Below are 10,708 nucleotides of genomic sequence, written 5' to 3'. Positions count from 1 at the left end.
CAAGAAACAAATATACTTTTTAATATTAAAATGCCGTATAGAATGGGATCGCGCCCTCTGGGATCCTTGCCTCGGCTTCTATTACAATTCAGACTGTAAGCTCCTCGGAGACAGGGACCTGGAGTAGGTGGTTGTTTGCAGCCTTTGGTGACACCCAACAGCACCATGGACTTTAATGGTGCGAAATTTAATAATTACTGTTATTATTAATTATATGATATGAATAATTGTTATTTCTGTTTATACTCTATTAATAATTACTGTTACCATTTATTGTTGTTGACAACTAATGGTTTTAATTTATATTTCTATTGTTATTAATAATAAAAATTAGTAGCAAAAACGAATGGTGTTAATACTATCACTTCTATTATTGATAATTGGTAATAATGATCATTTGTTTATTTGTATGCCACGCTCTCACAGAATTATGCCCAAAACAATTACAGTGGTACCTCTGGTTACGTACTTAATTCGTTCCAGAGGTCTGTTCTTAACCTGAAGCACCACTTTAGCTAATGGGGCCTCCTGCTGCCGCCGCGCTGGAGCACAATTTCTGTTGTCATTCTGAAGAAAAGTTCTTAACCCAAGGTACTATTTCTGGGTTAGCGGAGTCTGTAACCTGAAGCGTATGTAACCTGAAGCATATGTAACCCAAGGTACCACTATACTGTTGTTAATTATCACTGTTATTAGTTATTATGACCATTATTGTGGGGTGGGGGGGTTAAATTTTGGGAAGGGCCTCCTCTAAGGTCATTTACTTCCAAGTAAGTGACAGCGGAAGTATAGAGCCTGCAGTCTAGGCTCTGGATAGCTAAAGATTTTAATTTTACTTTTTTTGCAGGATTAATATTGGGAAGGGGAGAGGGGTAGAAGAACCTGGCTGCTGCCTCCTTGGCTAGGCAATCTGCCTCCCCGCACGCCCCCCCAATGCCCTGTTCAGCTCAGCAGCCTTTCTCTTTGCAGGGTGTTTCTCCTGCCTCCACCAATGTCACATCCACCATTTGAAGAAAAAGCAAACGCTCACTGCACCCCTCCTCTTTTCCCTCTGCCTGGAGATATTTTCTTGCACATTTCTTTTGATGGGGCCTCCAGATTTCCAAGCCGAAGGCTGACAGGTTGGAACACAGGAAACTGCCCGATAGCAAGTCGTCTCATTACTCCATCTCACTCAGTATTGTCTACCCTGACTGGCAGTGGGGAGAGAGTGCTCTTGTGTTTGGTTGGGTCCTACTTGTAGGTTTCCCATAGAGACATCTGGGTGGCCACTGTGAGAACAGGATGCTGGACTAGACGGGACACTGGTCTAATCCAGCAGACTCATCTTGTTGTTGTTGTTTAGTCGTTTAGTCGTGTCCGACTCTTCGTGACCCCATGGACCAGAGCACGCCAGGCACTCCTGTCTTCCACTGCCTCCCGCAGTTTGGTCAAACTCATGCTGGTAGCTTCAAGAACACTATCCAACCATCTCGTCCTCTGTCATCCCCTTCTCCTTGTGCCCTCCATGTTTCCCAACATCAGGGTCTTTTCCAGGGAGTCTTCCTGGAAAGTATTCCAGGAGGTGGCCAAAGTATTGGAGCCTCAGCTTCAGGATCTGTCCTTCCAGTGAGCACTCAGGGCTGATTTCCTTAAGAATGGAAAGGTTTGATCTTCTTGCAGTCCATGGGACTCTCAAGAGTCTCCTATAGCACCATAATTCAAAAGCATCAACTCTTCAGCGATCAGCCTTCTTTATGGTCCAGCTCTCACTTTCATACATCACTACTGGGAAAACCATAGCTTGAACTATACGGACCTTTATTGGCAAGTTGATGTCTCTGCTTTTTAAGATAGGCTCATCTTATGTAGCAATAATAATGTTCCTATGTTATCAGGCCAAAAGTTGCTAAAAGATCCCTTTAAGCAAATGGAAAGCAAGTGGGCATGGGGAGGAACGGACACCAACTGAAACAGCTTCTGATCTCAGAGTTGCCTCCAAGCATCCACCTTTGCAAGGATTCTGCAACTGCCCATCCAGAGTAGAGGGCACTCCCACCTCAGGAACAGGGGTCACTCTCAGGCTGACCCTTTAAAGACTCTCATTTTTACATTTACCAACAACAACAAAAAAAAACCACACACACAAACTAGTTGTGGTAGAAATCCCTGGAAGTCTGGGTTCAGCTTTGCAGAGAAAAAAAACCTGTTTAAATGTTCCCTGCCCCCCTGCAGCTGTTCTGCTGGAGCCAGAGGATTCCCCGCTCTCCCCCACCCCCAGCAAAAATACATATATATATACACAATCAAGGGAGTCAGATGCCTTGGCAGAGGTTTGGCTGCCTGCCTGGGGCTGTGGATCCACATGCTGCCTGCATTTAACTTGGATTCTGCCTTACTGGCTTAAGTTACAACTAAGCTGGTTTAAGGGAAGTGCTTATTTCTAATACAAACACACTAGGAATTCAGTTCAAGAATCACTTTCATAAGTTGCAGGTTTTCCTTCCTCCCAGAAAATAAAAGAGCCTCTGAACATGCTCAGAGTGTTTTTCTCCCCTTTGCTACATAAGCACATTTGGAATAGCAATTCCCACCCACCCTCTCGAAAGCATTTGGATTTTATATTTCAGGTATCAAAATGAGATCTTGTTCATCTCTCGTCCTTTACCTCTTAGGGTGCTACAGCTGCCTTATACTGAGGTGGGACATTGGTCCCTCTAGGTCAGGATTGTCTCCATTCTACAGCATTGTTGTGCCCCCCCCCGGCAGCATGGCACCCAGTGTGGCTGCACCAGTCATGCTGCCCTAAAACCACCTTTGTTAAGACCCATCTCCAGATCAGGGGGTGCCAACTATTCTGGGTCTTGGTTGTGTCTTTAACTGAATCCTTATCATAGAAGGATGGGATGCGGAACCTGGGGAACCTCAAGTGGTGCTGAACTACAGTTCCCATCAGCCTCAGCCAGCTGCTTCAGGGTTACTCAGAGCACAGGAAGCTGCCTTATACCAAATCAGATTGTTGGATGATTCAGCTCAGTGTTGTCTACACTGCCTGCCTGCAAATCTCTAGGATTCCAGGCAGGGGACATTCCAAGCTCTACCTGGAGATGCTATTGAGGATTGAACCTGGGACCTTCTGCATGCAAAGCAGAAGCTCTACCGCTTTCCTCCATGAAGCCAAGCCACCTTGTTCTACAAATGTCAAAAGGTGATGTGGAATTTGCTGATATCACGTGCTGTAACCTTCCAACAGTTTGACTTCATTCCCAACGGTGCACGCCTCCATGTCTCCTGAGACAGGCGGGTGCCAGCCTGTGTGATTCACAAATCTACCTCTAAGGAAATCCTTCACTTTTATCTACGTGGTATTTTTCACACGCAAGACTCACAGGGCTATTGGACAGGTGGGGTGAAGGGCAACCTACCTACAATCTCACAACACCCTCAAAACAAACAAGCTATTTATCTTGACCCATACAATGCCCTATTATGTCCCCCCACTGTCCCCCCCTTTTTAAGCAAAATAAAGCCAGTGGCACTGATGGGAAACTGGCAGAACAAAAGGCTCATTTAGAAGGGACTGCTCTGTAGCCTGAGAAGCCCCAAATAGTGTGACACCTGGCGAGATAGATCTTCAGAGAGGCTATCGATCAGTCTTGAACAAGAAAATATTAACTCAAGTTGACTTTGTGAATTCACTTTTAAACACTTGGGGGCTGTTAACCAATTTGGGGGTGTGGGGGAGGCTGGGGCATTTCCTATAGTCTTCATCAATGTGGCACAATCTGGTTTAAGAAGAGTCCTGTTGGATCAGGATCAGCTAGTCCAGCATCCAGTTCTCACAGATGCCTGTGGGAAAACTGCAGGCAGGATTTGAACACAAGATCACTCATCCTCTTCCATGGTTTCCAGCACCTGGTATTCAGAAGCATTACTGCCTTGACTGGGGATGCTTTGACTCCTACTATGGGAACCAGGGGTGCCATCTTGAATAAAATATTGGGGGGAGGGCAGCCAGATAAGCCCCACCCTGCATAATCAATCACAAGACATGGCACACACACACCATTTAAATGGCAATGCTCATTAACTGGGGGGGCACTAGGCAGGGACTTTCACTATACTCTTTCGTGTACTTGCTAAAAACCTTTTTCGTTTAGGCATGTCCATATGTGTAGAATGCTGACATGTATCTTAATATAGTTATTAGCTTATCACTTATTTTAATTATTTTTGTGAATGTTTTAAATAGTTTGTTAAAACTGTTTTTACTGATTCATTCCATTGTTTTGATTCTTTTGTAAACTGTAAATTTTGTGAAAACAAACAAACAAAGGCAAAAAAACTTTAAAACGACATTTGGGTAGCTTGCAGACTCAGAGTGTGAATGCAATGTTAACTGATTTATTTATAAATGTACCAGCCCTACTTCCACTCAATACATATGAAACTAACATACCAATATTTCAGGTTGTGCAGAGCCCCTAAATCCTGCTACTGATGCTACTATTTGAACCCAGAGGGTGAGTCCCCTGGCTACTGAAAGTAATGAAAAAGCTGGCAACAGAACCAGGCTTCTATGCCTTTAGTAACTACAGAGATGAAGACAGACTGTCAAAGTGACATTATTATCATAAGATAAATATTTATTTGCTTACAGCCACAGGTCGTTGCCAGGACAACAGAAAAAGAGAAACATAAAGGGTGAGAAAATATAACCTCTACTTGAAATCAAGAATAAAATGAAACTTCAACACTTATTGGGGTTGCTTTTAATTCTAGCTCGCTCAAATTAACAAGTCATCGTTGCAAACAGCAACCATTCGATTCAAGGTTCTCGCTGGGATTTCAAACTACAGTATTCAATTTTCCTGTCCATGCATATGAATGGATAGTCTGACGCTCTGCTTTTTTATTTGGCTGTTAAGCCTCATCGTGCTTGGATCTTTCAAAATCCGTCTTGCGGCACAGCACAAAAATCCAGCACATGTTGCGAACTTCACAGAAGCCAGTTTGGCAATTAAACGACGTGATATAATTATTTCATTCATTTAATTAGGAATTCCCCCTTGAGTTCACCACTGCGGACTCCAGTCCTACGCGTGATCAGCTCGCAGCAAGAGCAAACGAGCGCCCGAAGTCAAGCTACCCGGGCGCGCGTGCGCCACTGCCCTCTCCAATGGCCGCGCGCTCCGTGGCGTCTCCAAAATACGCCGCCCGGGGATGCGGGCGCACGCGCTGTACCGCGCCAGGCCATTGGGCCCGCCCACTTCAGACAGGCATGGCTACGAGCAGGGTGGACCTGAGGCGACGGCGAGGGGCTGGTGGGGAGGCGGTCGCAGCCGCCTCAGACCCCGGCGCGAAGGAGTCGTGCAGCCCCCCGGCTCCCTCCGCCTTGCGCCCTGGTACCTTTTGGCTAACGCGCCTGGTGCTGCTGCGCGCCACCGCCTTCATTTACTGTGAGTGCCTGCCTGGCAGGGGACGGGGAGGCAGAGATGGAGAAATCGGCGATGGGGCTTCCAAATCCTCGCCATCAGTTCTCTATTTCCAGCAAACGATTTTTATTTGGTGGGGTGGGGATAGATAATAAGCATCTTTCTCTCCAGCTTTTTATTTTTTTAAAAAAGAAACTGGCAAGACTGCAAATCCTAACCTCCCACATACCCCACTGAATTCATTGGGACTTTATCATAAATCAGGAAACCGGAAGACGTCGGGCAAAACTCCCCCTCCTTCCCTGCAAATAAGAGAAATGATTGCAAAGGCTGTTGTTGTGGCTCACTCTGCACAGAAACAAGCTGAAGGGAGAGTGATGCCTCCTGGGGCAATGAGTGCAAACAGATAGCTTTGTACTTGGCTTCTACTCTACTAGTTCATCTTCCAAGTATTTTACAGTATTACTTTCCACAGAAGTAATCATTTTCTGGATTCATAGTTTTTAAAAAATCAGATTGCTAAAAATCAGTTCAGTTCTCTAGGTATTTTGATTACTGGTATCTCCTCCCTCTGCTTCCTGAATCTTCCAACATTCAGCTTCTTTGGATGTCTCTGAGTTCTAGTGTTATGAGAGAAGGAGAAAAACTTTTCACTGTCCACTTTCTCCACTTTCTATCTTGTGAAATGCCCTTAGATCTTTTGATGAAGGGTGGTATATAAAGCAAAGAAAGAAAGCATAATTTTACAAATTTCTATCATGTCACCTCTTGCAATTCCAGCAAGCTCTGCTTTTGAGAATGGTCTTTAGGTTTCTAGCTTTGCAAAAGAAAGCTGCAGGTGTGTGTATTTCATAACTATTCTTTCAAGAGCCAAAGCTCACCGGTAGAGCAGCTGTTTTGCATGCAGAAGGTCCTAGGTTCAATTCCTGACATCTCTGGGTTGTGCTTGGAGAGACTCCCTGTCTGAAACCCTGGAGAGCCCATGCCAATCAGTGTAAGCCACAGATAGGGAATCTTTTCAATGAATGGGCAAGATCCTGAGGCCCCACCACCCCAGTTTGTAACCTGGAAAGATGGGAGTGGCCACCCACCTTTCACTCTCCTGATGTTGTCTTGATGTCAGGTGACCAATTTTCCATTTGTAGGGTGGCTTGAGTTCAAGCCATGCTGCAAAAGAAGATCCTGGCCAGCCCAAGGCAGGGCTTGGAAGTCATCACCAACTAGCATTGCTTTCAGGTTCTCCTTCCGACAAGAATCATTCTCAGTGATACTTGGCACCTTTAACCATTGCTGTCAAATGCAAAGTTCAAGCTTTGCTTTCTAAGGAACAGTTGGGAGAACATTTTATGCCTCCCGGTTGTTCATTTGCAACCACATATTGACATATATGACATGACACCAGAAGCGCTTCCTGGAACAGGCCCAGCTAGTTAAGCATCCTGTTCTCACCGTGGCCAACCGGATGCCCATTATGGGAAGACTGCATGCAGGACCTGAGCGTGAGAGCCCTCTACCCATCTGCGGTTTCCAGCATCTCATATTCAGAAGCATTACTGCCCCAACTGTGGAGGCAGCACATAACCATCATGGCTAGTAGCCATTGATAGCCTTGCTCCTTGAATTTGCCCAATCCTCTTTTAAGTTGGTGGCCATCACTGCCTCTTGGGGGAGCGAGTGCCATATTTTAACCATGTGCTGCATGTAGATGTCAGATGTAGTGTGGGGCTTGGATAAAATAGCCTCGCTGGCCAAATTAGGACTCTGGTCTGGGTTAATTAGGCCTGATACTTCCCCATTGCTTGTGTACGGACCTCAGTGGACTATTGGCCTTTCCCTTTATAAGGCATCTTTCCTTCGTGGTTCACTACTGCATGTGGTCAGCACTTTTAACTGATTTTAAGAAAATTGATTGCTTTTTTGTATTTTTTATTGCTTTTTTGTAAGAAGTTTGGGTGGGAATGGGGAGAAGCAGATGTGTCTCGAATGTTTTGCATTTCACGTCTTTTCATCCTTATCGAGCATGAATATCGAGATTATTTCTTCCTCGAACCATGACAATCTTTGGGTGGGGAGAGCAACACAAAGAAAAGGCTGGGGCTAGATCAGCAGACCTAACAAGTCTGGATGGTTGAGACTCTGTGCCTGTTGGGTTGTTCTTATTATTACCACTAATGTATTAATTGCCTTCTAAACCACAGTGTCACGGCGATTTACGCGTAAGATAACTGGAAATAGCTACAAACACAGAAACAAGAAATACGTCTAAAACGGGACCAAATTCCTAACAAGTGGACACTTGTGGTAGAGACCCGTTTGTCCAGATTGGGGTACACCATTGGAACAGTAATGTTTTCAACTGTTTCTGGAAAGTGCAGGCAGTGGGCAACTGTACATAGACGGATGGTCTGAGTCTGAATAAGGCATTTTCCTATCTACGACTTCATCCCATGTAATGCACAGAAAATAGCTTTAAAACAATATGAAAATGAACAGCTTCTACTGTATTCCGCTAGATTTCCAGAAGTGACTTTTACATTGTGTGAAAGCTTAAATATAATATGGAAATTAGCAGTTAGGGAAAATGTCAAATGGACTGCTGTGTAAATGCAGCCCAACTGAGCTTCTTGCCATTGTGAACCTGTCAGGCCTCTATTTCAGGGGCCTCTTTGTGGCCTCGTGTGTACCACTTCTAGATGTTTCCGTTATGTCCAACCTGCATGTAAATAACAGTGTACACTCTCCGTTTTACTTCCGTTTTTGTCAGGGTGTATCTTATTCCTCATTTGCTCTTCCTTTGTTTATCTTTGCTCTCAAGCCAGGAGTGTAATTTGTACTTCTAGGAGCTGATGAGCAGTTGGATGGCAGGCCAGCAATTTTGAGGTAAATTTTGATTAGCACTTGAGGAAAAACTCCTTGGCCAATTGCAGTGTTAATCAAGGTAAATTAGGTTGTGGAGGGTTCCCCATTCCTCACCGACCCTCACCCTGGAAGGAAGGGAAAAAATATTTTTAACCAAAGTGGATATATTAAACTGTGGGGGAAGTTTCATGAAGGCCACAGGCTTGATTTGGATTTCTTTATGTGTCTTAACTATCATTTACGACTGCTTTGGTGTGATGGTGGAATGTTATAGCATAGCCTACCAGACACCTGCTTGCCTAGTTGCCTGTGGTGGGTAAGTGTCGCCTCCAGGTGACCAAGCAAACAAATTGAACAAAAAAGGGTGGTTTTGGTTCCCTCTCTATCCCCCCCCCCCGTGTATTATTTAGGTATATGTTGGCTGGCAAGCAAATGTAACCTGGTTACATTTGTTTGCTTATTTATTTTTTTAAAAAATTATTAACAATTTCAATGTAACAAAATATAAAAACATATTATAATAATTCTTTCCCCCCCATTTCCCCACCTCCCCATCAAACCCTACCCCCCCACCCCGAGACTTCCCTCAGCTCCTCTCTCTGATTTATACAATTTTACAGTATGCAGAGAATAACATGTACATGATTTATATATATACACCGTCCTTTACCCAAGCCACAGGGTAGTTTATAGTAAAAGTAAATAAGATGAGAAGAATACACGCAATCTGTAAAAAGATACAAGCCTTAAGAGTAACAGCACAACTCACAGCAAATCAGTAGGTAGCAAATTACTAAAAGATGCAGCAAATGCTCTAAGCAAGCAAGCTGGAATTTCCTCCACAAGAGGCAATGATGGCCATCAAACATGGATGGCTTTAAAATAGGATTGGACAAATTTATGGAGGATGATAGGGCCGTCAATGATTACTACTCCTGATGGCTATGTTCTGCCTCCTGTTGCAGGCAGGAATGCTTCCAGATACCAGTTGCTGGAAACTGCAAGAGGGAAGAGTGCTGTGGCACTCAGGTCCAGCTTTGGGCTTCTCATTGGGCCACCTGGTTGACTACTTTGAGAACAGGATGCTGGACTAGATGGGTCACTGGCCTGATACAGCAGCCTCTTCTTGCTCCTACAATAATTCTGCTTTGCTTGGACTGATGTGTCTCCGCTAACACACCTTTCCCCTCATCTTTTTTCTTTGCAGTTGTAGCTTTTTTGGTGGCTAAGCATCAAAACAAGGCCTTGATTGGAGACCAGGGACTCCTCCCTTGCAAGTTGTACCTGGAGAGTGTCAAGCGCTATTTCAAGGGGAAGATAAACTTGGACGCCTTAAGCTATGCCCCGACTTTAATTTGGTTTTTGGATTGGTCCAGCATGGACAGTGTCCTGGATGCCTTTGCTGTGGCTGGCCTGGGGATCTCAACTTTTGTCCTGGTCACTGGGTGCGCCAACGTGATCCTCATGGCTTCCCTGTGGGCTCTCTACCTCTCCTTAATTAACGTGGGACAGGTCTGGTAAGTTGGTTGGTACATTTTCTCTGTTATACTTGTTGCTTGTCATTCTGAGGACCCTCAAGTTATTAAGATGATGATGTAGAAATAATGAAACATCTCATAGGCTCCCCACCCCTACCTCCAACTTCATGCCCTCCAGATGTTTTGGACTATAACTCATATTGTAGGAATGTCCCATTCCTTTGATGTAGAATGGTTAAGAAACGTTTTAAATAAATAACGATTCTCCATGCCTCTATGCCAGAATCCCGTCCAATGAATCTGTCTACTAGGAATAGGTAAGAAATCTAAGATAGCCGGGGTGTGTATGTGGAATTTGATTTCATGGCTATGACAGTTTGGGGTTGGCACTCCGATTGGCTTGAAAAACAGCATAAATGATGGGATGATACCTTCATTCTGTCCCTGGATCCATCTTGAGAAAGAAGGCTGGGGCTCATCTTGCCATTTTGTTTCTATGCCCAAAGCAAGATGTTCAAAGCCCTAAATGAATTAGGCCCCAAATACCTGAAAGGCTGCCTCTTTCCCTACAGACCCTCCTAGGTGGGAGGCAGTAGTTTGGTATGCTCCATGGTGCCCTTGGAGGCCTAGAACCTCCCTCTTAGGGCCTTGTTGTAGACTTTGGTGTGGTCTTGAATGCTCCATGCTCTAGAAGTTCTGGTCTACCTTTCTGAACACACCTATTTGCAGAAGGAGGCTGATTCTGGATATGAACCAACAGCCAATGCAGCAGTTTTGAAATGGCTACTGTTTGTTGTACCAAGTGAAGTTTAGAATACGCCTTGAAGGACAGACCCATCTAGACCCCATTGCAATAATCCAATATGGAAGTTACCAGTATCCACTGAAGGCCTTCCTTTTCCAACAAGACTTTTAAGTGGAGATCTTTTGAAAATCCTAGTCTGTATCTACATTGAC

The 10,708-nt window shown here is 44.6% G+C and overlaps 1 protein-coding gene across 3 annotated transcripts in view; it reads left to right on the top strand.

The window, feature by feature from the left end:
* The first annotated feature begins 5,222 nt into the window (after positions 1 to 5,222).
* LMF1 (lipase maturation factor 1) overlaps positions 5,223 to 10,708 on the top strand; it is a 150,749-nt gene continuing 145,263 nt past the window's right edge. For 2 of the 3 annotated variants that reach the window (XR_014541375.1, XM_083584805.1), the window contains exons 1-2: positions 5,223 to 5,438; positions 9,481 to 9,790. Coding sequence is in view for 2 of the 3 variants with exons in the window: in XM_083584805.1 (XP_083440931.1) it covers positions 5,261 to 5,438; positions 9,481 to 9,790 (488 nt within the window). In the remaining variant the exon portion in view is untranslated. Of the gene's footprint in view, positions 5,439 to 8,144; positions 8,295 to 9,480; positions 9,791 to 10,708 lie in introns of those variants that run through there. The other variant, XM_083584806.1, reaches the window with a different exon arrangement.

This window comes from Podarcis filfolensis (assembly GCF_964270895.1).
Source record: "Podarcis filfolensis genome assembly, chromosome: 14".
Taxonomy (NCBI): domain Eukaryota; kingdom Metazoa; phylum Chordata; class Lepidosauria; order Squamata; family Lacertidae; genus Podarcis; species Podarcis filfolensis.
Note: the sequence above shows the minus strand (reverse complement) of the source record. Positions and strands in the feature narration are given on the sequence as shown.